The sequence below is a fragment of the Vipera berus genome (assembly GCF_964194415.1).
Source record: "Vipera berus genome assembly, chromosome: 1".
Classification (NCBI taxonomy): domain Eukaryota; kingdom Metazoa; phylum Chordata; class Lepidosauria; order Squamata; family Viperidae; genus Vipera; species Vipera berus.
Genome location: NC_138202.1, coordinates 359863520 through 359891234, shown reverse-complemented (window position 1 = coordinate 359891234; position 27715 = coordinate 359863520). Strand labels below are relative to the sequence as shown.

Here is a 27715-nt window from a genome sequence, read left to right as displayed (position 1 = left end):
TGCTCCAAGACTGGAGGTTTTTAAGAAGAAACTGGCCAGCCATTTGTTTGAAATACTATAGTGTTTCCTGCTTGAGCAGGGGGTTGGACTAGATGACCTCCAAGGTCCCTTCCAACATTATTATTATTATTAACAACCTGTCTCCAGAAGCTGTGAATGGTCCAACACTGGAAGTTTTTAAGAAGAGACTGGACAGCCATTTGTGCGAAATGGTATAGGGTTTCCTGCCTGAGCAGGGGGTTGGACTAGATGACCTCCAAGGTCCCTTCCAACTCTTGTTGTTGTTAGGACAAGTGCCTCAGTTTGAATGGCGATCGTGTCGAAAAGTCACGTCACGTTGTAGTTTTCTAATGTGTATAGTAAAAGTTCTGCCTCTGCGAGGCTCTGTCATGGAGAACCAAAGGGAGGTTTACTACTATTACTATTATTATTACTGTTGTCGTTGTTAAGCTCCAATTTTCAGATTTGTCCTTTTCCTACCACTAGGTGGCGGTATGCTTGCAAAGAGATGCTTTGCAAACTGTTGGGGGGAAAATGAGATATTTTTTTTCATTTTTTGAAACGTGGGAGGCCACGAAACAGGGTTTTTTTTTTGTTTTCCCAAGTCATTACTTAGTACTTGAAGTTGTTAAGCCATACATTGCTTGGGAAAAGTGGCGGCCAATTAAGGCACTTTTTAAAGCTCGTTAACCTGATTGCTGGAGCCTTCTTGGTGATTCACCCAGGGCACGCGCGGCAAAAAACAAAACACAAAAAACGGTTCCTAAAAACCAGCCTGTGGGGAACAAAGCCCGGTGGGGGCTCCTTCCTACTCGTGACCCCAAATTAGTGGCTTCTCTGCTCTTTGCAAGCACCGCGGCCCCTTTAATTAACAGGATCCTGTGTGCAATCCGGGGAATCTCACTTTTTAGTGTGATGTTTCCCTGCCTAGCGCGTTGCTTAGGTTGCAGTTGAGCAAATGAAATGAAAGCCATTCACCATTTGCATGTGTGTGTGTGTGTGTGTGTGTATACACGCATGCACACACACAGAGAGACAAGATGTTCGATGGTTGTTAGTTTCTTTTTTCTTTTTCTATTTTTTTTTCGTAGAGGTACTCCTACAGTTCTAAGTCATGGACTAACTATATGTCAACTTTTTTTTTCTTTTTTTTTTTAAATGCAAATATTACAGCAAATACAGCAATGCCTATACAGGTTGTCCTGGACTTACAACCACAAAATGTCTGTTGCTAAATGAGACGAATAGAATAGAATAGAACAGAATAGAATGGAATGGAATAGAATAGAATAGAATAGAATAGAATAGAATAGAATAGAATAGAATAGAATAGAATAGAATAGAATAGAATAGAATAGAATAGAATAGAATAGAACAGAATAGAATAACAGAACAGAAGAATAGAATAGAATAGAATAGAATAGAATAGAATAGAATAGAATAGAATAGAATAGAATAGAATAGAATAGAATAACAGAACAGAACAGAACAAAACAGAAGAATAGAATAGAATAGGATAGGATAGAATAGAATAGAATAGAATAGAATAGAATAGAATAGAATAGAATAGAATAGAATAGAATAGAATAGAATAATGGAATGAAGTAGAATAGAATAGAATAGAATAGAATAGAATAGAATAGAATAGAATAGAATAGAATAGAATAGAATAGAATAGAATAGAATAGAATAGAATAGAATAGAATAGAATAGAATAGAATAGAATAGAATAATGGAATGAAGTAGAAGAATAGAATAGAATAGAATAGAATAGAATAGAATAACAGAACAGAAGAATAGAATAGAATAGAATAGAATAGAATAGAATAGAATAGAATAGAATAGAATAGAATAGAATAGAATAGAATAGAATAGAATAGAATAGAATAATGGAATGAAGTAGAATAGAATAGAATAGAATAGAATAGAATAGAATAGAATAGAATAGAATAGAATAGAATAGAATAGAATAGAATAGAATAGAATAATGGAATGAAGTAGAAGAATAGAATAGAATAGAATAGAATAGAATAGAATAGAATAGAATAGAATAGAATAGAATAGAATAGAATAGAATAACAGAACAGAAGAATAGAATAGAATAGAATAGAATAGAATAGAATAGAATAGAATAGAATAGAATAGAATAGAATAGAATAGAATAGAATAGAATAACAGAACGGAACAGAACAAAACAGAAGAATAGAATAGAATAGAATAGAATAGGATAGGATAGGATAGGATAGAATAGAATAGAATAGAATAGAATAACAGAAGAATAGAATACAATAGAATAGAATATAGAATAGAATATAGAATAGAATCCCCTTCATGGATTACTGCCTTGTCGTGGCGAAGGGGCTTGCGTAATTCAATGAAGCTATGAGCTATGCCGTGCAGGGCCACCCAAGACGGACAGGTCATAGCAGAGAGTTCTGACAAAACGTGATCCACTGGAGAAGGAAATGGCAACCCACTCCAGTATCTTTGCCATGAAAACCCTATGGACAGTACCAAAAGGCAAAACGATATGACGCTGGAAGATGAGCCCCTCAGGTCGGAAGGCGTCCAATATGCTACTGGGGAAGAGCAGAGGGCTAGTACTAGTAGCGCCAGAAAGAATGAAGCGACTGGGCCAAAGCCGAAAGGACGCTCAGCTGTGGATGTGTCTGGTGGTGAAAGGAAAGTCCGATGCTGTAAAGATTTTTTCTCCATAGGAACCTGGAATGTAAGATCCATGAATCAAGGAAAACTGGACGTGGTCAAACAAGAGATGACAAGACTGAACATTGACATCTTAGGTATCAGCGAACTAAAATGGACAGGAATGGGTGAATTTAATTCAGATGACCATCAGGTATACTACTGTGGGCAAGAATCCTTCAGAAGAAATGGAGTAGCCTTCATAGTCAATAAAAGAGTAGGAAAAGCAATACTGGGATACAATCCTCAAAATGACAGAATGATCTCAGTTCGAATCCAAGGGAAACCATTCAATATCACAGTAGTCCAAGTCTATGCCCCAACCACCAGTGCTGAAGAGGATGAAATTGACCAGTTCTATGAAGCACTACAGCACCTTATAGAACTAACACCAAAAAATGATGTTCTTATCATCATGGGGGATTGGAATGCTAAAGTAGGAAGCCAAAAGATAACCGGAATAACAGGCAAGTTTGGCCTTGGAGTACAAAATGAAGCAGGGCACAGGCTGATAGAATTCTGTCAAGAGAATACGATGGTCATAGCAAACACTCTTTTCCAACAACCCAAGAGACGGCTCTACACATGGACATCACCAGATGGTCAACACAGAAATCAGATTGACTATATGCTCTGCAGCCAAAGATGGAGAAGCTCTATACAGTCAGTAAAAACAAGACCAGGAGCTGACTGTGGCTCAGACCATGAGCTTCTCCTTGCAAAGTTTAGGCTTAAACTGAAGAAAGTAGGGAAAAGCACTAGGCCAGTCAGGTATGAATTAAATCATATCCCTGTTGAATATACAGTAGAGGTGACAAATAGATTTAAGGAATTAGATCTGATAGACAGAGTGCCTGAAGAACTATGGACAGAGGTTCGTGACATTGTACAACAGGTAGCAACCAAAACCATCCCAAAGAAAAAGAAATGCAAGAAAGCAAAATGGCTGTCTGAGGAAGCTTTGCAAATAGCTGAGGAAAGGAGGGAAGCGAAAGGCAAGGGAGAAAAAGAAAGATACACCCAATTGAATGCAGAATTCCAGAGAATAGCTAGAAGAGATAAGAATGCCTTCTTAAATGAACAGTGCAAAGAAATAGAAGAAAACAATAGAATAGGGAGGACCAGAGATCTTTTCAAGAAAATTGGACAAATGAAGGGAACGTTTAATGCAAAAATGGGCATGATAAAGGACCAAAATGGCAGGGACCTAACAGAGGCAGAAGAGATTAAGAAGAGGTGGCAAAATTACACAGAAGAACTATACAAGAATGAGCTTAACGTCCCTGATAATCACAATGAGGTGGTCACTGACCTCGAGCCAGACATCCTAGAATGTGAAGTGAAGTGAAGTGGGCCTTAGAAAAGCTGAGCAACAACAAAGCTAGTGGAGGTGACAGTATTCCAGCTGAGCTATTCAAAATCTTAAAAGACAATGCAGTAAAAGTGCTACACTCAATTTGCCAGCAAATTTGGAAAACTCAACAGTGGCCACAGGATTGGAAAAGATCAGTTTACATTCCAATTCCTAAGAAAGGCAGTGCCAAAGAATGTTCAAACTATCGCACCATTGCACTCATTTCTTATGCTAGTAAAGTCATGCTTAAAATCCTACAAGCTAGACTTCAGCAGTATGTGGATCGAGAACTACCAGAAGTGCAGGCAGGATTTCGAAGAGGCAGAGGAACTAGAGATCAAATTGCCAACATACGCTGGATCATGGAGAAAGCTAGGGAGTTCCAGAAAAACATCTACTTCTGCTTCATTGACTATGCTAAAGCCTTTGATTGTGTGGATCATAACAAACTGTGGCAAGTTCTTAAAGAGATGGGAGTACCAGACCATCTTATTGGTCTCTTGAGAAACCTATATGCGGGTCAAGAAGCAACAGTGAGAACTGGACACGGAACCACTGATTGGTTCAAAATTGGGAAAGGAGTCCGGCAAGGCTGTATACTGTCGCCTTGCCTATTTAACTTATATGCAGAGCACATCATGAGAAAGGCAGGGCTAGATGAATCAAAAGTTGGAATTAAGATTGCCGGAAGAAATATCAACAACCTAAGATACGCAGATGATACCACTCTAATGGCAGAAAGTGAAGAAGAACTAAAGAGCCTCTTGTTGCAGGTGAAGAAGGAGAGTGCAAAACTTGGGTTGAAACTTAACATTAAGAAAACCAAGATCATGGCATCTGGCCCTCTCAATTCCTGGCAAATAGATGGGGAAGAAATGGAGGTAGTGACAGATTTTATTTTCCTGGGCTCCAAGATCACTGCAGATGGGGACTGTAGCCAAGAAATTAAAAGACGCTTGCTCCTCGGGAGGAAAGCCATGGCAAATCTAGACAGCACACTAAAAAGCAGAGACATCACCCTGTCAACAAAAGTGCGTATAGTCAAGGCTATGGTCTTTCCAGTTGCAATGTATGGTAGTGAAAGTTGGACCATAAGAAAGGCTGAGCGCCAAAGAATTGAGGCCTTTGAACTGTGGTGCTGGAGAAGACTCCTGCGAGTTCCTTGGACTGCAAGGCGATCAAACCGGTCAGTCCTAGAGGAGATCAATCCTGACTGCTCTTTAGAAGGCCAGATCCTGAAGCTAAAACTCAAGTACTTTGGCCACCTAATGAGAAGGAAGGACTCCCTGGAGAAGAGCCTAATGCTGGGGAAGATCGAGGGCAATAGAAGAAGGGGACGACAGAGAATGAGGTGGCTGGATGGAGTCACTGAAGCAGTAGGCGTGAGCTTAAATGGACTCCAGAAGATGGTAGAGGACAGGAAGGCCTGGAGGAATGTTGTCCATAGGGTCGCGATGGGTCGGACACGACTTCGCAGCTAACAACAATAGAATAGAATAGAACAGAACAGAACAGAAGAACAGAATAGAACAGAACAGAACAGAATAACAGAACAGAATAGAATAGGAGTTGGAAGGGACCTTGGAGGTCTTCTAGTCCAGCCCCCTGCTCAAGCAGGAGGACCTATACCATCTCAGACAGGTCTCTTTTAATTAATTAAATTAATTTGTTAAAGTCAATTTTGCTCCATTTTACGACCTTGATTTGCCACCGCACTTAAACGAATCATTGCCATTGTTAGGCGAATCCGGCTTCCACGATCGACTTTGCTTGTCAGAAGGTCGCAAAAGGGGAAATCACCTGAGGCCCCAGGATGTGGCGACCGTCGTAAATAGGAGACAGTTGCCGAGCGGCTGATTTTTTTTAATCACCTGAGTAGGGGGATGCTGCAGTGGTCGTCAGTGTGAAAAACGGTCGTCACTCACCTTTTCCAGGGATGCTGTGACTTTGAACAGTCACTAAAACAGGGGCCTTCCAACTTGGCCCTTTTAGGACTTGTGGACTTCAACTCCCAGAATTCCTCAGCCAGTGTGCCTGGCTGAGGAATTCTGGGAGTTGGAAGTCCACAAGTCCTAAAAGGGCCAAGTTGGAAGACCCCTGCTTGTGGACTTCAACTCCCAGAATTCCTCAGCCAGCGTGCCTGGCTGAGGAATTCTGGGAGTTGAAGTCCACAAGTCCTAAAAGGGCCAAGTTGGAAGACCCCTGCACGAAAAGAACCATTGTAAGTCGGGGATTGCCTGCATTTTGTTTTTTTAACTTTGAAAATAAAATGAGAATTGGGGGGGCAAAAAATAAAGGCCCGTAAATGGCTCTCTCTTTTCCCTCCCCGGTTCCTCCTCCGCAGATGACAAACCTTTAGGAATGTGCGGCTTTTTGCACGTGATCGTCCACTCGGTCAAGGGCTTCAAGCAATCTGCCAGTAAGTGCCAAATGGATTTAGTAGATCTGTTAGATTACTTTTTGCATCTTCCCTTTGGCTTCCCCTCTCCAGCGCCTTGTAGGGTATGATTTGACCCAGCTGCAGATTCACCTAGGGAGGGTCTGGGGTGGGGGGTCCAGGGGAACCCCTTATTGTGGGTGTCACTTTGCAAGGGGCAGATCTGGGTCTACAACCATCCTCCCCTCCTCCCTTCTAGCACTGATGATGTTCCCCAGTTGGGTGATGAGACGTCTGCAGAAAACAACTAAGCTCAGAGAGAGCATCGTAGACCCCACAGTCCTCTTTCTCCTCCTCCAGCCTGCTTTAAGAGGTGTGGACCTCCACTCCCAGAATCCCCCAGCCAGCCTGCTCTAAGAGGGGTGGACTTTCACTCCCAGAATCCCCCAGCCAGCCTGCTTTAAGAGGGGTGGACTTTCACTCCCAGAATCCCCCAGCCAGCCTGCTCTAAGAGGGGTGGACTTCCACTCCCAGAATCCCCCAGCCAGCCTGCTCTAAGAGGGGTGGACTTCCACTCCCAGAATCCCCCAGCCAGCATCCTTTAAGAGGGGTGGGCTTCCACTCCCAGAATTCCCCAGCCAGCCTGCTCTAAGAGGGGTGGACTTCCAGAATCCCCCAGCCAGCCTGCTTTAAGAGGGGTGGACTTTCACTCCCAGAATCCCCCAGCCAGCCTGCTTTAAGAGGGGTGGGTTTCATTTCCCAGAATCCCCCAGCCAGCCTGCTTTAAGAGGGGTGGACTTCCACTCCCAGAATCCCCCAGCCAGCCAAGGTTAGGAAACACTGACCAAAGGGGTGAATTTTAACAGCTTTCCCCACTTGGAGGCAGGCCATAAAGAAAGATACAAAGAATCCATAAAAATGCTGCATGTCATAAAAGTGAGGTAGGACATAAAAGTGAGGCATGAAGAAAATGTGTGCATTAGTTAGGAAAGAACAAGGAAATGGAAGAGGCCAAACCACAAGTTCAACTGTCGGCCACAATTCGTAGGCCAGCACAGAGTTCAGTTACAGCTAACCACCTATGTCTCGCTTGTAGCTAAACCACAAATGGTGCAGGAAACTTAAGACCCTTAGCAAGACACCTGTCACCTTTGCTTGAGACGTGGTTGCAAGATATTTAGCTATAATTTAGCAACGCAAAGGGGGGCTAGAAATGAGCTAGAAGGGGGCTTAGAACCCATGTAACCAATCAGAGCTCATAAGTTACACTTCCGTGTTTTACGGCTTGTGGAGACTATATATGTACTTGCTTTTCCATGAAAAGGTGTTCTGACATTGACATTGCTTTTGGCTCTGAACCTTTTGCGCAAAATAAAACAAACATTCTTTTGATTGGGGGGGGGGTCTGAGTCTCTTGATTCTGCAACAACTTGAAATATCAAATTGATTTCCTATTTTTTCTTCCCGATCTTCTTAGACCTCTACTGCAGCCTTGAAGTGGATTCCTTTGGGTACTTTGTCAGCAAAGCCAAGACACGGGTTTTCCGGGACACAACGGAGCCGCAGTGGAACGAGGTAAGCCATCTGCGATGCCTCCGAGCATGTGCAGAGTGCCTCCTCCCCACCATTTCCCAACCGGGGCAAAATACACAGCCTTTCCCTATCACATTTGGGATAAAAAAAAAAAGCAAATGGCTTTGCCGCGCTTCCTCTGAGCATGTGCTGATTTCCAGGTGGATTTGCAACAGCTTTCATCGCTGATTTCTGATGCAAGTGGCCCTTGACTTATGCTAAGGCCCAAATTTTTGTCGCTAAGCGAGACAGTTAAGTGAGCTGTGGTTCTTGCCACAGAATCACTGCAGTCGTTAAGTCAGTCACACGGTCGTTAAGCGAATCTGGCTTCCCTCGTTGATTTTGCTGGTCAGAAGGTCGCAAAAGGGGATCACGTGACACCCCCGGGACGCTGCGACCGTCGTAAATACGAGTCAGTTGCCAAGCGTTTCAACGCTGCAACGGTCGTAAGTGTGAAAAACAATCATAAGTTCCTTTTTACACTTATGTAGTAACTTTGAACAGTCACTAAAGACACTCTAAATTGGGGATAATCTGAGTGCAGAGGAAGATCAGGATGAAACTGGTATGGCCTTGAACCCCAGGGTTGAAATGACATTCTGCACATGCTCAGATGCCCTGACATTATTTTACTTGTCCTAGGTGGGAGATGTCCCTATTGGACGTACGTGTGTGTGTGTGTGTGTGTGTGTGTGTGTTCCTTTGACCAGCCATACGCTCCTCGCTCTGAGAATCAGTGTGGTACACATTGTGATTGTGCAATTTTATACTTTTGCTTGAGTGCAAAAATCGGGTTAAATTACGAAGGAAAATAACGATCTGAACAGCGTGCCAGTATCTCAGGGGCTGCCCCAAAGAAGAAGGAGTCAAGCTATTCTCCAAAGCACCTGAAGGCAGGACAAGAAGGAACGGATGGAAACTCATCAAGGAGAGAACAAATCTAGAACTAAGGATAAATTTCCTGACAGTGGGAACAATTAACCAGTGGAACTCCTTGCCTCCAGAAGTGGTGAATGCTCCAACAATGGAGGTTTTTAAGAGAGACTGGACAACCACTTGTCTGGAATGGTATAGGGTTTCCTGCCTGAGCAGGGGGTTGGACTAGATGACCTCCAAGGTCCCTTCCAACTTTTTTATTATTATTATTATTATTATTATTATTATTATTATTATTATTATTATTATTATAAAACTTTTATTCATAAACCATGAAACTCAGTCAACTGAACACTCAAATTGACTGGCACTAACGGTTGACACGGGTTGCTGCCAGCATCCTAGGTCTCAACCAGGTATCTCCTTAAAATGTAAGATGTTCCGAGTAGCGCAGTTTTCTGTAGCTTTGCTGGAGTTATGGCAGGAAGCTGCAGTTTCTCGATGTGTTTTGCAAAGTTTTTGGACATCGTTCCCAGTGCCCCGATGACAATGGGTGTCCCTGTTACACGTTTCATCCATAATCGCGCAGTTTCGATGGCCAAGTCGCAGTATTTCATAATTTTTTCCAATTCTTTTTCTTCGACTCTGGCATCTCCTGGTACAGCGATATCAATCAACAGGAGATTATTATTGTTGTTGTTGTTACTACTACTACTACTACTACTTGTGGGGCAGGCCGCAGCCATTTCGCAGCAAAGGGTTCCGAGAAGAAACGATGTGCAGTGATCAATTTACTGTGCAAACTGAAGATGACGTAACAATGCAGCACGGAGTCCATTGATTATTTTATTTATTAATCCAATTTAAGTGCCTCCGGACTCTGCCAGACTCTCTCTCTCGGTGCCAGTGTGGGAGATACCCCCTGCTTTCTTTTCTAGAAAGAGCTTTAATGTGGGCAATACTAGAGATCCTCGACATACGACGGTAAAAGAGCCGGCTCTTTCAGGTTGTAAGTTGTGACCGTTTTTCACCCTTAACGACCGTTGCAGCATTCCCCAGGGTCACGTGATCAAAATTCAGACACTTGGCACATGAGAACAACAACAACAATAACGATAAAGTTGGAAGGGACCTTGGAGGTCTTCTAGTCCAACCCCCTGCTCAGGCAGGAAACCCTATACCATTTCGGACCAATGGCCGTCCAGCCTCTTCTCAAAAACCTCCATTGTTGGAGCATTCACAACTTCTGGAGGCAGGTTGTTCCACTGGTTAATTGTTCTAATTGTCTGGAAATTTCTCCTTAGTTCTAGGTTGCTTCTCTCCTTGATTATAATAATAAATAAAGTTGGAAGGGACCTTGGAGGTCATCTAGTCCAACCCCCTGCTAAGGCAGGAAACCCTATACCATTTCAGACAAAAGTCTGTCCAGTCTCTTCTCAAAAACCTCCATTGTTGGAGCATTCACCACTTCTAGAGGCAGGCTGTTCCACTGGATAATTGTTCTATCTGTCATATTTATGACGGTTGCCGTGTCCTGGTGTCACATGATCCCCTTTTGCGACCATTCGAGAAGCAAAATCAAGGGGGGGGACACCCAGATTCCCTTAACGAACGCACGTTTCACTTAACAGCTCCACTGTGGCAAAAAGGTCACAAAATGGGGCAAAACTCAGTTAACAACTGCCTTGCTTAGCAACGGCCATTTTGGGCTCAATGGCAGTCGTAAGTCGAGGACTACGTGTATGCCCTTACACGGCTCCTGGGCCTTCTCAAAATGTGTCAGTTTTACTCGTATTTGATTTTTGTATTTATTTGACCACTTCTGTAGTCCCCGACTTAGGACCAAAATAGAGTCCAACGCTTTTGTTGCTAAATGAGACTGTTGCTAACGAGCGAGCTTTGGCCCATTTTACGACCTTTCTTGCCACAGTTGCTAAGTGAACCACTGCACTTCTTAATTTAGTCACACGGTTGTTAAGTGAATCCAGCTTACCCCCCCCCCCATTGACTTGGTTTGTCATAAAGAGGTCGCAAAAGGGGATCAGGTGACCCTGGGACGCTGCAACCGTCATAAATATGAGTCGGTTGCCAAGCGTCTGAAGTTTGATCACGTGACCAGGGGGATGCCGCAACGGTCGTCAGTGTGAAAAAGGGTCCTAACTCAAATTTTTCCAGTGCCGTTGTAACTTTGAATGGTCACTAAATGAATGGTTGTAAGTCAAGGACTTCCTGTATTATCACTGAAGGCCGGACAAGAAGCAACAGATGGAAACTCATCCAGGCGAGAAGCAACCTGGAACTAAGGAGAAATTTCCTAACTGTGAGGACAATTAACCAGTGGAACAACCTGCCTCCAGAAGTTGTGGGTGCTGCCACACTGGAGGTTTTTAAGAAGAGACTGGACAGCCATTTCTCTGGAATGGTATAGGATTTCCTGCCTGAGCATGGGATCAGACTAGATGACCTTAGAGGTCCCTTCCAGCCCTAGAATTCTATGATTCTAGAAGGAAGGAAGGAAGGAAGGAAGGAAGGAAGGAAGGAAGGAAGGAAGGAAGGAAGGAAGGAAGGAAGGAAGGAATGATAAGAAATGAAGGGAGGGAGGAAAGAAGGAGAGAAAGGAAAATGCTGAAGGAAGGAAGGAAGGAGAGAAAGGAAAAATGATAAGGAAGGGAGGGAGGAAAGAAGGAGAGAAAGGAAAATGATAAGGAGAGAAAGGAAAAATGATAAAAGAAGGATGGAAGGGCAACGGATGGAAACTCATCAAGGAGAGAAGCAACCTGGAACTAAGGAGGAATTTCCTGACATTGAGGACAATGAACCAGTGGAACCGCCTGCCACCAGAAACTGTGAATGCTCCAACAGTGGAGGTTTTTAAGAAGAGACTGGACAGCCATTGGTCTGAAATGGTATAGGGTTCAACTAGATGACCTTCAAGGTCACTTCCAACTTCATTATTGTTGTTGTTGTTGTTATATTATTACTACTCCTACTACTACTACTTTTCTTGCTCTCTCTCTCTCTCTCTCTCTGCCTTTGCTGTTTCCATAAATTTCCTCCCTGCTTGATTCCGCAGGAGTTCGAGATAGAGCTGGAAGGCTCCCAGTATCTGCGTATTCTCTGCTACGAGAAATGTTACGACAAGACCAAGCTGAACAAAGACAACAATGAAATTGTCGACCGGATCGTGGCCAAGTGGCAGGTCCAGGTGCGGAGGCCGTGGCACGCGGGGCGGGGGAGGGGGAAAAAAGTGTCTGTTTTCACGAATCTTTTTCACAGCGGAATCGGAGGGAGAGAAAGGCATGGTGTTGCATCTCCTTGCAAGTAGAAAGCTAGCTTGTCAAGGAAAGGGATGGAGCCACTTTGCTTCCTTGCTTGCATTTGGCGGGGGTCCCCCTCAGGGGAGCTGAGCCATCAATCTGCAGGTTAGAACAATGTCTCTCAACCTTGCCCACTTACAGACGGGTGGATGTCCACTCCCAAAATCCCCCCAGCCAGCCTGCTTTAAGAGGGGCGGACTTCCACTCCCAGAATCCCCCAGCCTGCCTGCTTTAAGATGGGTGGACTTCCACTCCCATAATCCCCCAGCCAGCCTGCTTTAAGATGGGTGGACTTCCATAATCCCCCAGCCAGCCTGCTTTAAGAGGGGTGGGCTTCCACTCCCATAATCTCCCAGCCAGCCTGCTTTAAGATGGGTGGACTTCCACTCCCAGAATCCCCCAGCCAGCCTGCTTTAAGAGGCATGGACTTCCACTCCCAGAACCCCCCAGCCAGCCTGCTTTAAGAGGGGTGGGCTTCCACTCCCAGAATCTCCCAGCCAGCCTACTTTAAGAGGCATGGACCTCCACTCCCAGAACCCCCCAGCCACCATGCTTTAAGAGGGGTGGACTTCCACTCCCAGAACCCCCCAGCCACCATGCTTTAAGAGGGGTGGACTTCCACTCCCAGAACCCCCCAGCCACCATGCTTTAAGAGGGGTGGACTTCCACTCCCAGAATCCCCCAGCCACCATGCTTTAAGAGGGGTGGGCTTCCACTCCCATAATCTCCCAGCCAGCCTGCTTTAAGATGGGTGGACTTCCACTCCCATAATCCCCCAGCCAGCCTGCTTTAAGAGGGGTGGACTTCCACTCCCATAATCCCCCAGCCACCATGCTTTAAGAGGGGTGGACTTCCACTCCCAGAACCCCCCAGCCACCATGCTTTAAGAGGGGTGGACTTCCACTCCCAGAATCCCCCAGCCACCATGCTTTAAGAGGGGTGGGCTTCCACTCCCAGAATCTCCCAGCCAGCCTGCTTTAAGATGGGTGGACTTCCACTCCCATAATCCCCCAGCCAGCCTGCTTTAAGAGGGGTGGACTTCCACTCCCAGAATCCCCCAGCCAGCCTGCTTTAAGAGGGGTGGACTCCCACTCCCAGAATCCCCCAGCCAGCCTTCTGTGATGAATGGACTCAAGTGAAAATGAGCCAGGTTCAGAAAGACTACATTAGAGTCATTTTGAAGGAGGTTGAGAGCGGCTGTATCCCTTGCACCGTGAGATATGAATTTGATAAAGCTGAATTTGAACAAGATGAATTTGATAAATACAGAGAATACACATTTAAGACAAAAAAAGTAAAAAAAGAGGAAATATTCACCAGTCCTTTCTCAAAAAGAGCTATTTTCATTTCATCCTCCAAACAGAAAAAAAGGTTTCCTTCCCAGTAAAAGGGGGGAGGGGGGCGTCTAAGACTCTCGTGGGCCTTTCCAAAACGAAACCGCCGTACACGACGATTGTGGGATTTGTCGCTTCGAAAGGGAAACGGGAGCATTACAGGGAGTCCTCGACTTACCATCGCCAAGCCAGGCGGTCGTTAAGGGAGCTTGCTCCTGATTTTATGGCCCTTTTTGGCATGGATGTTAAGCGAATCGTGGTGGGTTGTTAAGTGAACCACACGGTTGTTAAGCAAATCTGACTTCTAACATTGACTTTGCATGTCGGAAGCCGGCCAAGAAGGTCACAAATGACGAACACGTGACTCTGGGACACCGCAAACATCTTAAATGCATGCTGGTCGCTGATATTGAGATGGTCGTAAGGGCGAGGACTTGTGTCACTTTTTTCGTGCCGTTGTAACTTGGAAGGGTCACTAAATGACGTTGTAAGTCGAGGAATGCCTGGAGCCTTGTTCGGGGGCGTCGTTCCCCCTGTTTTCCTGCTGATTTTTCCTCTCACTTGTTCCCTCTCCCCTTCCTGGCTTGTATATTTGACAGTAATTCCAAATATTTTATGTTTCACTCAATTCCAGAGGGAGGGAGGAAGCCTTGAAGGCCCCAATCGACTGGTTTATTTTCCCAGTAAGAGGCATAAATCACCTGCAGCTTAGAAAGAGTCCAAGGTTTTGATTGAGTGTGTTGCTTTTTCGTGTTGTTATTGTGAGGCGGGACCTGTTAGCTTGTTGGCACCGTACGCTGGGACTGGCGGAGTTGTGAACAAAGTAAGTAAAATAGAAGAGAGCGTTGGCAACTCAAGCGTGAACTGTGGGGTCCTTGGCGCTCTCTGAGCTGGGTGGTTTTCTTGCAGACGTTTCATGACCCAACTAGGGAAGATCATCAGGGCTAAAAGGGAATGTGAGGAAGAGGAGGAGGAGGAGGAGGAAGAAGAGGAGGAGATGAGGAGGAGGAGGAGGAAGAAGAAGAGGAGGAGGAGATGAGGAGGAGGAGGAGGAGGAGGAGGAGGAGGAAGAGTACTGTGGGGTCCTTGGCGCTCTCTGAGCTGGGTGGTTTCCTTGCAGACGTTTCATGACCCAGCTAGGTAACATCATCAGGGCTAGTGGGGAGGGGGTTTGCACGGAGGAGGAGGAGGAGGAGGAGGAGGAGGAGGAAGACGACGACTCTGGGGTCCTTGGTGCTCTCTGAGCTGGGTGGTTTTCTTGCAGACGTTTCATGACCCAACTAGGGATCATCATCAATGGTAGAAGGGAGGAGGAGGAGAAGGAGTGTTGGGTCCTTGGTGGTCTCTGACCTGTGTGGTTTTCCTGCAGACGTTTTGTGACCCAACTAGGTAACATCATCAGTGCTAGAAGGGTGGGGGGGTTGTGGAGAGGAGGAGGACTGTGGGGTCCTTGGTGCTCTTTGAGCTGGATTGTTTTCTTGCAGACGTTTCATGACCCAACTAGGGAACATCCTCAGTGCCAGAAGAGAGTTGGGTTTGTGGAAGAGGAGGAGGAGGAGGAGGAATGTGGTGTCCTTGGTGCTCTCTGAGCTGGGTGGTTTTCTTGCAGACGTTTCATGACTCAGCTAGGGAAAGGAGGTGGGGAGGACTGTGGGATCCTTAGCCCTCTCAGCTTGGTGACCTTTTGCAGATATTTCATCACCCAGCAAGGGAGCATCATCAGTGATGGGAAGAAGAGGAGGAGGAGGAAGGACTGTGGGGTCCTACGTGCTTCTCTGAGCTGGGTGGTTTTCTTGCAGACGTTCCATGACCCAACTAGGTAATACCATCAGTGTTGGGAGGGAGGGTTGGGTGCAAGAGAGAACAAGGGGGAGGGGGGGAGGAGGAGGAGGAGGAGGAGGAGGACTGAGGGGTCCCTGGTGCTCTCTGAGCTGGGTGGTTTTCTTGCAAACGTTTCATCACCCAACTAGATAGCATCATCAGTGCTAGAAGGGAGGGAGGGAGGGAGGAGGAGGAGTAAAAAATGGACTGTGGGGTCCTTGGTGTTCTCTGAGCTGGGTGGTTTTCTTGCAGACGTTTCTCTACCCAACTAGGTAACATCATCAATGCTAGAAGGGAAGGAGGAGGAGGAGGAGGAGGAAAATTGTGGGGACCCTGGTGCTCTCTGAGCTTACTTGTTTTCTTGCAAGACGTTTCATTACCCAGCTAGGGAACATCATCAGTTCTAGAAAGGAATGAAGTGTGAGGAGGAGGAGGAGGAGGAGGAGGAGGACGACGACGACGACGACGACGACTGTGGGGTCCTTGGTGCTCTCTGAGCTGGGTGGTTTTCTTGCAGACGTTTCATGACCCAACTAGGTAGCGTCATCAGTGTTAGAAGGGAGGAGGAGGAGGACTGTGGGGTCCTTGGTGCTCTCTGAACTTGTTTTTTGCAGAGGTTTCATGACCCAAATAGGTAACATCATCAGTGCTGGAAGGGAGGAGGAGGAGGAAGTGTACTGTGGGGTCCTTGGTGCCCTCTGAGCTGGGTGGTTTTTCCTGCAGACGTCTCGTGACCCAACTAGGGAACATCATCAGGGCTAGAAGGGAGGAGGAGGAGGACTGTGGGGTCCTTGGTGCTCTCTGAGCTGGGTGGTTTTGTTGCAGACCTTTCATGACCCAGATAGGGAACATCCTCAGTGCCAGAAGGGAGGAGGAGGAGGAGAAATGTGGGGTCCTTGGTGCCCTCTGAGCTGGGTGGTTTTCTTGCAGACGTTTCATGACCCAACTAGGGAACATCATCAGTGCTAGAAGGGAGTGGGGTTTGAGGAAGGGAGGAGGAAGAGGAGGAGGAGGAGAGCTGTGGGGTCCTTGGTGCTCTCTGAGCTGCGTGGTTTCCTTGCAGGCGTTTCATGACCCAACTAGGGAACATCATCAGTGCCAGAAGGGAGGAGGAAGAGGAGGAGGAGGACTGAGGGGTCCCTGGTTCTCTCTGAGCTGGGTGGTTTTCCTGCAGACGTTCCATGACCCAGCTAGGGAACATCCTCAGTGCTAGAAGGGATTGTGGAGTAAAGGAGGAGGAAGGGAGGAGGAGGAAGAAAAGAAAGAGAAGGAGGAGGGGTCCTGGGTGCTCATTGAGCTGGGTGGTTTTCTTGTGGACATCTCATGGCCCAGCTAGGTAACATCATCAGTGCGAGAAGGAACCACAACGGACTCCAGAATGTCCATGGATAAGCCAGACCGTCCTTAAAGGAGCTTTGTCCCATTTTACGACCTTCCTTGCCACAGTGGTTAAGCGAATCGCTGCAGCTGTTGAGCTAGCCACACGGTCGTTAAGTGAATCTGGCTTCCCCCCACTGACTTTGCTGGTCAGAAGGTTGCGCAGACGGGGATCACGTGACCACCACACCCGGGTTGCTGCAAAACCGTCATAAATACGAATCGGTGGCCAAGCGTTCTGAATTTAGATCACGTGACCACAGGGGGCGGGGGACATTCGCACGGTCGTCTGTGCGAAAAACGGCCCTGGGTCACTTTTTACAGTGCCGTCATAACTCCAAACACCCACTCAACGAACTGTTGTAAGTCGAATAATGCAGGGGTCCCCAACCTATGGGCCACGGGCCACGACCAGGCTGTGGTCTAATGGCTACTGCTCTACGTGAGTGGCCGGCCGGCTGGGGTGTGCGCAGGGCCCCATTCACGCAAACCCTGTTGCGGGTGCTCACGGCCACCCTCGTGAGAGCCTCGTTGTGGCCCCCACTCGTTCGGGTGTCGTTGTGAACATGGCAGCCGTGCACACGGCCTGCCCCCCCAAGTCATCCCCTCTTTCCCCCCCTCCCCCCTGGAAAGTTTGGGGAACTGGATGACCTCCAAGGAGCCTTCCAACTTTATTATTATTATTATGTAAGTCTGGAATAATGTATTCTTGATGATGATGATGTTGTTGTTGTTAGGGACCTTGGAGGTCATCTAGTCCAACCCCCTGCTCAGGCAGGAAACCCCACACCATTTCAGACAAATGGCTGTCCAATCTCTTCTTAAAAACTTCCAGTGTTGGAGCACCCACAACTTCTGGAGGCAGGTTGTTAATAATAATAATAATAAAGTCAGAGGGGACCTTGGAGGTCATCTAGTCCAACCCCCTGCTCAGGCAGGAAGCCCTACACCATTTCAGACAAATGGCTGTCCAGTCTCTTCTTAAAAACTTCCAGTGTTGGAGCACACACAACTTCTGGAGGCAGGTTGTTAATAATAATAATAATAAAGTCAGAGGGGACCTTGGAGGTCATCTAGTCCAACCCCCTGCTCAGGCAGGAAACCCTACACCATTTCAGACAAATGGCTGTCCAATCTCTTCTTAAAAACTTCCAGTGCTGGAGCACCCACAACTTCTGGAGGCAGGTTGTTAATAATAATAATAAAGTCAGAGGGGACGTTGGAGGTCATCTAGTCCAACCCCCTGCTCGGGCACGAAGCCCTATCCCATTTCAGACAAAGGGCTGTCCAGTCTCTTCTTAAAAACGTCCAGTGTTGAAGCACCCACAACTTCTGGAGGCAGGTTGTTAATAATAATAATAATAAAGTCAGAGGGGACCTTGGAGGTCATCCAGTCCAACCCCCTGCTCGGGCAGGAAGCCCTATCCCATTAAAAACTTCCAGTGTTGGAGCATTCACCTCTTCTGGAGGCAGGTGGTTCCACTGGTTAATTGCTCTCACTGTCTGGCGCCTTGCAGATTTGACTGACGTTTTGGGCTGCTTGTCAACGGGACCATAAGTATTGCAAATTCTCCAAAGGACGCACGGTACCCGACATGTTCCGAGGGGTTCAAATGTGTCCTCCCTTCCTCTTGGGGTGCCAGCAGGATGCCGCTCCAGCTGTCTCCCCGATGCCAGGCTGGGGCACTGCCAGTTCCTTTGTGCCAAGGCGGCGAATCCCACCGGAGGCGGGTTTTTTTCCCCCCTGTCTCTCTGTTCTCCATCTGTACATTTATTTATCGGCTCTGGCGGAGTCTGCCTAGTTAAATCCTTCCCAGGAAGAAGGGATAACATGCCCTCGGATTAGAATATATATATATATATATATATATATATATCACAATTTGGGCATGCAAACGAAATCTCATTTTAATACATTAATGCACATTCAAAGTGACGATAAAACCTATTACTTTATTCTGCTCTATTCCGGCCCGTGCGAGCCAAGCTGCTTCCCCTAAAGGGCTTCGTGTAATCCTCGATTCACGACCACAGCGGAGCGCAACATTTCCGTTGCTAAGTGAGACCGTTGTTCTGTGAGCTTTGCCCCATTTTGCGACCTGTGTTGCCACCGTTGTTAAGCTAGTGACACGGTCGTTAGCGAATCTGGCTTCCCCCATTGACTTTGCTTGTCAGAAGGTCTCAAAAGGGCGATCACATGACCCCGGGGGACGCTGCGACCGTCATAAATATGAGCCAGTGGCCAAGCGGCTGAAGTTTGATCGCGTCACCACGGGGATGCTGGAACGGTTGTAAACGTGAAATTAGAAATTGGGACACGTTTTTTTTTCTGTGCTAAGATTGGGATACAAAATTTTCTTGGCAATGAGAACAATTATTCAGTGGAACATTAGAATAGAATAGAATAGAATAGAATAGAATAGAATAGAATAGAATAGAATAGAATAGAATAGAATAGAATAGAAGAATAGAATAGAATAGAATAGAATAGAATAGAATAGAATAGAATAGAATAGAATAGAATAGAAGAATAGAATAGAATAGAATAGAATAGAATAGAATAGAATAGAATAGAATAGAATAGAAGAATAGAATAGAATAGAATAGAATAGAATAGAATAGAATAGAATAGTAGAATAGAATAGAATAGAATAGAATAGAATAGAATAGAAGAATAGAATAGAATAGAATAGAATAGAATAGAATAGAATAGAATAGAATAGAATAAAAAGAATAGAATAGAATAGAATAGAATAGAATAGAATAGAATAGAATAGAATAGAATAGAATAGAATAGAATAGATGGAAAATAAATAATAGAATAGAATAGAATAGAATAGAATAGAATAGAATAGAATAGAATAGAATAAAAAGAATAGAATAGAATAGAATAGAATAGAATAGAATAGAATAGAATAGAATAGAATAGAATAGAATAGAATAGAATAGATGGAAAATAAATAATAGAATAGAATAGAATAGAGCAGAAGAGAATGCAGAATAAAATAGAAAATAGAATAGAAAGAAAATAGAATAGAACAGAACAGAACAGAACAGAATAGAATAGAATAGAATAGAATAGAATAGAATAGAATAGATGGAAAATAAATAATAGAATAGAATAGAATAGAGCAGAAGAGAATGCAGAATAAAATAGAAAATAGAATAGAAAGAAAATAGAATAGAATAGAACAGAACAGAACAGAACAGAACAGAATAGAATAGAATAGAATAGAATAGAATAGAATAGAATAGAATAGAATAGAATAGAATAGAATAGATGGAAAATAAATAATAGAATAGAATAGAATAGAGCAGAAGAGAATGCAGAATAAAATAGAAAATAGAATAGAAAGAAAATAGAATAGAATAGAACAGAACAGAACAGAACAGAACAGAACAGAATAGAATAGAATAGAATAGAATAGAATAGAATAGATGGAAAATAAATAATAGAATAGAATAGAATAGAGCAGAAGAGAATGCAGAATAAAATAGAAAATGGAATAGAAAGAAAATAGAATAGAATAGAATAGAATAGAATAGAATAGAATAGAATAGAATAGAATAGAATAGAATAGAATAATAGAATAGAATAGAATTCGGAATAGAATTCGGAATAGAGTAGAGTAGAGTAGAGTAGAGTAGAGTAGAGTAGAATAGAATAGAATAGAATAGAATAGAATAGAATAGAATAGAATAGAATAGAATAGAATAGAATAGAATAGAATAGAATAGAATAGAATAGAATAGAATAAGAATAAGAATAAGAATAGAATAGAGCTGGAAGGGACCTTGGAGGTCTTCTAGTCCAGCCCCCTGCGCAAACAGGAGAACCTGTGCTATACCATTTCAGACAAGTGACTGTCCAGTGTCTCCTTAAAAATCTCCAGCCATGGCGTTTCCACGATTTCTGAAGGCAAAGCTGTTCCACTGGGCAGCGGGTTGGACTAGAAGACCTCTGAGGTCCCTTCCAACTCTGTTACTCGGTTGTTCCCGCTTTGTATCTTTCAAAACTCACTTCACAAGTCGGGGCAGGTGGATAAATGTGGCCTCTCCGGAAAGAGCTTGGTAGCATCTTGGCACCAACTATATTCTGAATTGCCATAGCAACGGTTGCTAAGACAGCTGAGGGGCTTTGCTCCCATTGGGTGAGGAAGATGCTGGGAAGTGGGGGGGGGGGAAGATGCTTTGGTCCCTGGGTGAGCTGAGGCAGATCAGAGGGAAGATGAGAAAGAAGATTTCAAATCCTGAGTTTCATTTATTTATTTTTAAGAGGAATAGGGACTCACTGCTTGCGGAGCACTAATCTGAGTGACAGTCGAACACAACGGCATTGACAAAAGCGACTTACGACCGTGCTTCACACTTACGACCGTCGCAGCATCCCCCCTGGTCACGAGATCAAAATTCAGATGCTCGGCAACCGACTCACATTTATGACGGTCGCACTATTCCCCCGGGATCATGTGATCCCCTTTAGCGACCTTCTGACAAGCAGAGTCAATGGGGGAAAGCTGGATTCACTTAACGACCATGTGGCTAACATAAGAACTGCAGTGATTCACTTAACAACAGTGGCAAGAAAGGTCGTAAAATGGGGCAAAACTCACTTAACTGTCTTGCTTAGCAATGGAAATTTTGGGCTCAGCCTTGGTCATAAGTCAAGGACTATCTGTAATGGACAAAATGTCTAGAAAAAAATGCCACCCAATCCATCATCTTCCATCCATTCAAATGTTTTTCAAACCTGGGCACTTTAAGTACCTAATGTATTCATTATTGCAGGTAGTCCTCATTCAGTGACAATAACGATGGCTGGCAACTCAGTTGTTAAGCAAGGCGGTCACTAAATGAAACCACAACCATCCTTATGGTTTAACTTTCAATTTTTCCTTTTCTTTATGGGCCTGCGAAGGTCATAGATGCAAGCAGTGGTTGCAAAGTCACTTTTTCATCACCCTTGCAAGGGCGAGCAGTTGCTAAATGAGGGAGTCACTAAACAAGGACGATATTTAAAAACTTGCTGCTTGTTGAGATTTTCTGAGATGGCCTGATTTTTTTTTCCATCCTTGTGAGTTCAATCATCTCTGGCAAAGTGATGGCGCCAAGAACTCATTTTTGCAAAATTTTCCAAAATAGAAATATTCCAGGTTATTGAAATTTGGACTTTTGCTTGGCTTGTTTTGAGTCTTGATACGTGATCGGCTTTTTGTGCTATTGTTTTGTGTAATGTTTGCCGAATTGTCGGTGTAAAATCCTACAGCCCTTTGTGGAAAAAGCGTGTTTCACATGTCAGGAGAGTTGTGTGTTGATGAATCTTTATGCCTTTCTCCAAGATTGTCCACGCTGCAGCCTATTCGAAACAGATTTGCATAATATAAAAAGCTAAAGGTTCCCCTGCACGTGCGTGCTAGTCGTTTCCGACTCTAGGGGCCGGTGCTCATCTCCATTTCAAAGCCGAAGAGCCAGCGCTTGTCTGAGGACGTCTCTGTGGTCATGTGGCTGGCATGACTAGACGCCAAAGGCGCACGGAACGCTGTTACCTTCCCACCGTAGCGGTCCCTATTTTTCTACTTGCATTTTTACGTGCTTTCGAACTGCTAGGTTGGCAGAAGCTGGGACACGTAACAGGCGCTCACTCTGCTACGCGGCACTCGGGATTCGACCCGCCAAACTGCCGACCTTCTGATCGACAAGCTCAGCGTCCTAACCCACTGAGCCACCGTGTCCCTTTGTATAATATAGTTCTCAATTATTATTTCTATTATTATATGTTATAATAAAATGCAGTTGTTCATTACTTTCTTGAACGCCTGCATTTTTGTGCAGAAGTCTCCTTACTCCTTTTCCTTTTGTTGCAAATTCAAAAAATTCAAACAGCAAAATCAGAAAATTCAGCTGCAAATTCTGAAAATTCAGCTGCAAATTCAGGAAATTCCACTGCAAACTCAGTAAACTGAAACCCAAGTTCGTAAAATTCAAACTGTTAAAATCAGGAAATGCAGCTGCAATAATTCTGAAAATTCCATCGCCGATTCAGGACATTCAGCTGCAAACTCAGTCAATCGAAGCCCAAGTTCAGAAAACTGAAACTGCAAAATCAGGAAATGCAGCTGCAAATTCTGAAAATTCAGGGGCCGGTCCAGAAAGTTCGATTGCAAATTCAAAAACATCAGCTGTCAATTCAAAGAGTTCAGCGGCAAATTTGGAAAAGCCGGTTGCAAATTCACAAAATGCGGCCGCAAAATTCAGAAAAGTCAAACTACAAATCCAGAAAAAGGGAGGATTTTGAACAAGAGCGAAATCTGGGGCTGTGCACTGGCGCAAAAACGCAACGTGAAGACGATTTTCCCTCCAACAGGAATCAAGCCAGTTGCTTCCCACTCTTGAGTGTGTAGCTCAAAAGTGCAAAATGAGTTTGGAGACGAAAGTGATTACAGTACAAAGTAACAGTAGCTCTGTTTATTGGAAACGTGATTTTGATCTCCCCATGTATGACTCATAGTGGCGGGCGGGAGGAACATGGAGATTCCAGGCATGTGAATTTTGGGGGCGGGCAGGACTCCTGGGAATTGTGGGTTCCTGTGGGTTGTTGTGATGTGGAACGGCAACCCAGCATCTGAATGGCTGGGGAAGTGAGCTGGCTTGGTGGTGGTCACTGGCCAAGGCAGGTGAGTGCAAGGCAGTAGTGCACAACAGTTTATTTCCTGAAAATCTCAAGGTCCCAAAACTAGTGCAAAACTATGCTCATTTCCTGAAAATCTCAACGTCCCCAAACTAGCGCTAAACAGTGTTTATTTCCTGAAAATCTCAACGTCCCAAAACTAGTGTAAAATGATGTTTATTTCCTGAATATCTCAACGTCCCAAAACTATGTTTATTTCCTGAAAATCTCAACATCCCAAAATTAATGCAAAACTATGTTTATTTCCTGAAAATCTCAACGTCCCAAAACTATGTTTATTTCCTGAAAATCTCAACATCCCAAAATTAATGCAAAACTATGTTTATTTCCTGAAAATCTCAACGTCCCAAAACTAGTGTAAAATGATGTTTATTTCCTGAATATCTCAACGTCCCAAAACTATGTTTATTTCCTGAAAATCTCAACATCCCAAAATTAATGCAAAACTATGTTTATTTCCTGAAAATCTCAACGTCCCAAAACTATGTTTATTTCCTGAAAATCTCAACATCCCAAAACTAGTGCAAAACTATGTTTATTTCCTGAATATCTCAACGTCCCAAAACTACGTTTATTTCCTGAAAATCTCAACATCCCAAAACTAGTGCAAAACTATGTTTATTTCCTGAATATCTCAATGACCCCAATCTAGTGCAAAATATGTTTATTTCCTGAAAATCTCAACATCCCAAAACTAGTGCAAAACTATGTTTATTTGCTGATAATCTCAATGTCCCAAAAGTAATGCAAAACTATGTTTATTTGCTGAAAATTTCAGTGTCCCCAAACTAGTGCAAAACGGTGTTATTTCCTAAAAATCTCAACGTCCCAAAACTAGCGCATAAGGGGGTTTATTTCCTGAAAACCTCAAGTCTCAAAACTAGTGCAAAACTATGTTTATTAGCTGAAAATCCTAAAATCCCAAAACTAGTGCAAAACTATGTTTATTAGCTGAAAATCCTAAAATCCCAAAACTAGTGCAAAACTATGTTTATTCAGTATCCTTTGGGACGCCCAAGATAATCTGTTGATAATCCAGAACTTGGTTTCCACCGGATCTGGATAACATCTGCCATCCGTTGGCTGAGAAAAATCAGACAGATTTCTGAGACACATCTCCATGTTCTCCTTGTACAGATAGTCCTCGACTTACGACACAGCTGAGCCCAACATTTTTGTTGCTAAGCGAGTTGGTTCTTAAGTGAGTTTTACCGCATTTTGCCACTTTTCTTCCCACGGTTGTTAAGTGAATAATGCGGTTGTCAAGTTAGCAACACAGTTGTTAAGCGAATCTGGCTTCTTCCCCATGGAGTTTGCTTGTCACAAGGTCGCTAAAGGGGGATTGCGTGACCCCGGGACACTGCAACCGTCATAAGTACATGCCAGTTTCCAAGCATCTGAATTTTGATCATGTGGGTTTTCTGCAATGGTCATGTGAAAAGAGGTCATAAGCAACTTTTTTCAGTGCCGTTGTAACTTCGAACAGTCACTAAACGAACCGTTGTAAATCAAGGACTAACTGTGTTCCTTTTGGAGCAGGGTTGGGCAATGATGGCCCCTTTATGACTGGTGGACTTCAACTCCCAGAATTCCTGAGCCAGCCACCCCAAACGGAGCCCAAAATTTCTGTTGCTAAGTGAGACCGTTGTTACGTGAGCTTTGCTCCATTTTACAACCTTAAGTAAATTGTTGCAGTTGTTAAGTGAGTAACACGGTTGTTAAATGAATCTGGCTTCTTCATTGACTTTGCTTGTCAGAAGGTCGCAAAAAGGGATCACGTGACTCCGGGACGCTGCAACCGTCGTAAGTGCATGTCAGTTTCCAAGCATCTGAATTTTGATCATGTGACCATGGGGATGCCGCAACGGTCATAAGTGTGAAACCAGCCATAAGTCCCTTCTTTCAGTGCCATTGTTCAGGGGAAGCCAGATTCACTTAACCGTGTTACTACCGGGGCAAGTACGGTGATTTCCTTATTAGCAATAGTGGCAAGGAAGGTCATAAAACGAACCAGTGTTCACTTAGCAACTGTCTTGTTTAGCCACAGAAAATCGGAGCCCCCACTGTGGTTGTATGAGTGAATGCCCCAAAGTGCTGAGCCACAGAGCTGGAAGACTAAAAGGAATTTTTCCATTTGAAATACTGCATGCAGTATTCCCCCCCCCCGCCCCGCCCCAGCCGGCGCAGCTTGGCTTACTTGCCTGGTCATTACATCACTTCCCCCTTGGAATTCTTTGTGGGCAGTAGCACAGACTCCATCTCTCTCTCTCTCTCTCTCTCTCTCTCTCTCTCTCCTTACCACCCCAATGGAGCCCAAAATTATCCGTGGCTAAACGGGACGGTTGTTAAGTCAGTTTCGCCCCATTTTACCACCCTTCTTGCCTCTTGTCGTTAAGCGAATCGCTGCAGTGCTTAAGTTAGTCACGCGGTCGTTAAGTGGATCCGGCTTCCCCGTGGACTTTATGCATCGCACGAGACGATCCCAGGTGACCCCGGGACAGTGCAGCCGTCATAAGTACGAGTCCGTCGCCAAGCATCTGAATTTGGATCGCCTGACACACACACACACACACACACACACACACACACACACACACACACACACAGAGTCTCTGGCCCTTGGGGTCTTGAAGGGGGCAGGAGGGAGGATGGGGAAGACACACAAACCCCACCAACAGGGAGAAGGGACTTGCCGATTCGAAATCGAAACCCACCACCCATCTTGTCTTGCTGCAGAACCCATGATGCCAAATGCAGGCAGGCAGGCTTCCTTCCGGCTCCCCTCGGCTCCTGCCTCTTGGCTGGGGATGATGGGAGTTGTACTACCTCCTATTGGGAAGGGCTGACTTGGGGAAGGAGGACAGAGAATTCAGCTTGCGTTTTGTAAAGGAATTCTCTCTTATTCTCTTTCATTTGTCTTTTTTTTCAATCTCTCCTTTGCTGGACTGGGGACGGCTGGCTTATACAGGTAGTCCTCAACATACGACGGTCCACTTAGTGACCAATCAGAGTTACAGCATCATTGAAAAAAGTGACGTACGTTTCACACTTACGACCTGTGTAGCATTCCCCCATGGTCACATGATCCAAATTCAAACGCTTGGCAACTGACTCCTATTTATGACGGTCGCAGCTTCCCGAGGTCACGTGATCCCCTTTTGTGACCTACTGACAAGCAAAGTCCATAGGGGGAAAGCCAGATTCACTTAACGACCATGTGACTATCTTAACAAGTGCAGTGACTCACTTAATGACTGAGGGAAGAAGGGTCATCAGAGGAGCAAAATTAACAATGTGTCGCTTAGCAACATAATTTTTGGGCTCCCTTGTGGTCGTAAGGCGAGGACCTTACATTTTATTCTGTAGATGAATTGTTGTTGGTCACTCAACACGGACGGGGAAAGAGTGTCTCTTGGCATGTACAGAGTGCACCACCCACTCTTTGCAACCCGTGGTGTTAGCCAAAGGAAGGGAAAGGTCCCCCTCCCTTTCTGGAAGTGGAAGTCTCGGTTGTGTAGGTGGTCCTCGTTTAGTGACTGTCATTGAGACCGGCAACTTGGTCGTTAAGTGAAGCGGTCACTAAGGGAGAGCAAGACCACTTAACAACCTGGTATCCTTTGCTTTACAGGCCTGCAGAGATTATGCAGGTAGTCTCAAATTATGACCACAACTGGGAACAGAATTTCCTTTGATACGTGAGTCATACCCCACCGTTGTTAAGTGAATCATGCCATCATTAACTGAATCTGGCTTTCCCCATTGGCTTTGTTTGTCAGATGCTGTTTGGGAAGGTTGCAAAAGCTGATCATGTGACCACCCCCCCAGGCCACTGAAGTTGTTGTTAAACACATGTTGTTTATCAAGTGCCTGGATTTTGACCACGTGATCCTGGCGATACTGTGATGGTCGTAAGTGTGAGGACCGGTTCTGAGTCCCTTATTTTAGTGCCTTTGTAACCTCGAACAGTTGTAACTCGAGGAGTATGTAGAAAAGGCAAGGTTTGGTCGCAAAGTGACCTTTTCATCATTGTCATAACTGTGAACGGTCACTAAATGAGGCAGTCACTAAACGAGGATGATCCGAAGAGCGTTTGGAGCCTTTTGCCGGGAGGTTCTCCTTGATTGGAAGTCTTCTGCAAGAGGCTGAGTTATCTATCTCTCAAAAATACTTCAGAGGTCCCTGTCCCAAGCCAGGGGTGGTTGGGGAAGACTAGATGACCTCTGGTGTCGCTTCCAAGTCTAGGATTTTGCTATGGGTAGCAGTGTAAAACCCCCAAGGAATGACAAAGTTGTGGGT

General features: G+C 44.8%; 2 protein-coding genes across 4 annotated transcripts in view; one reads left to right on the top strand and one right to left on the bottom strand.

Annotated features, from left to right (window-relative positions):
* The window catches only part of LOC308660160 (uncharacterized protein), a gene marked incomplete at its 5' end in the record, with an annotated part of 159864 nt that extends 139025 nt beyond the window's left edge, over positions 1 to 20839 (bottom strand). Inside the window, 2 exons of the mRNA XM_081314376.1 lie at positions 18831 to 20710; positions 20753 to 20839. Coding sequence (XP_081170502.1) covers positions 19121 to 20710; positions 20753 to 20839 — 1677 coding nt within the window. The 3' untranslated portion in view covers positions 18831 to 19120. The remainder of the gene's footprint in view (positions 1 to 18830; positions 20711 to 20752) is intronic.
* Positions 1 to 27715, top strand: part of ABR (ABR activator of RhoGEF and GTPase) — a 182490-nt gene that overhangs the window by 116227 nt on the left and 38548 nt on the right. For all 3 annotated transcript variants that reach the window (XM_081337907.1, XM_081337905.1, XM_081337906.1), the window contains 3 exons: positions 6402 to 6476; positions 7912 to 8009; positions 11956 to 12087. In XM_081337907.1, the coding sequence (XP_081194033.1) occupies positions 6402 to 6476; positions 7912 to 8009; positions 11956 to 12087 (305 nt within the window). The remainder of the gene's footprint in view (positions 1 to 6401; positions 6477 to 7911; positions 8010 to 11955; positions 12088 to 27715) is intronic.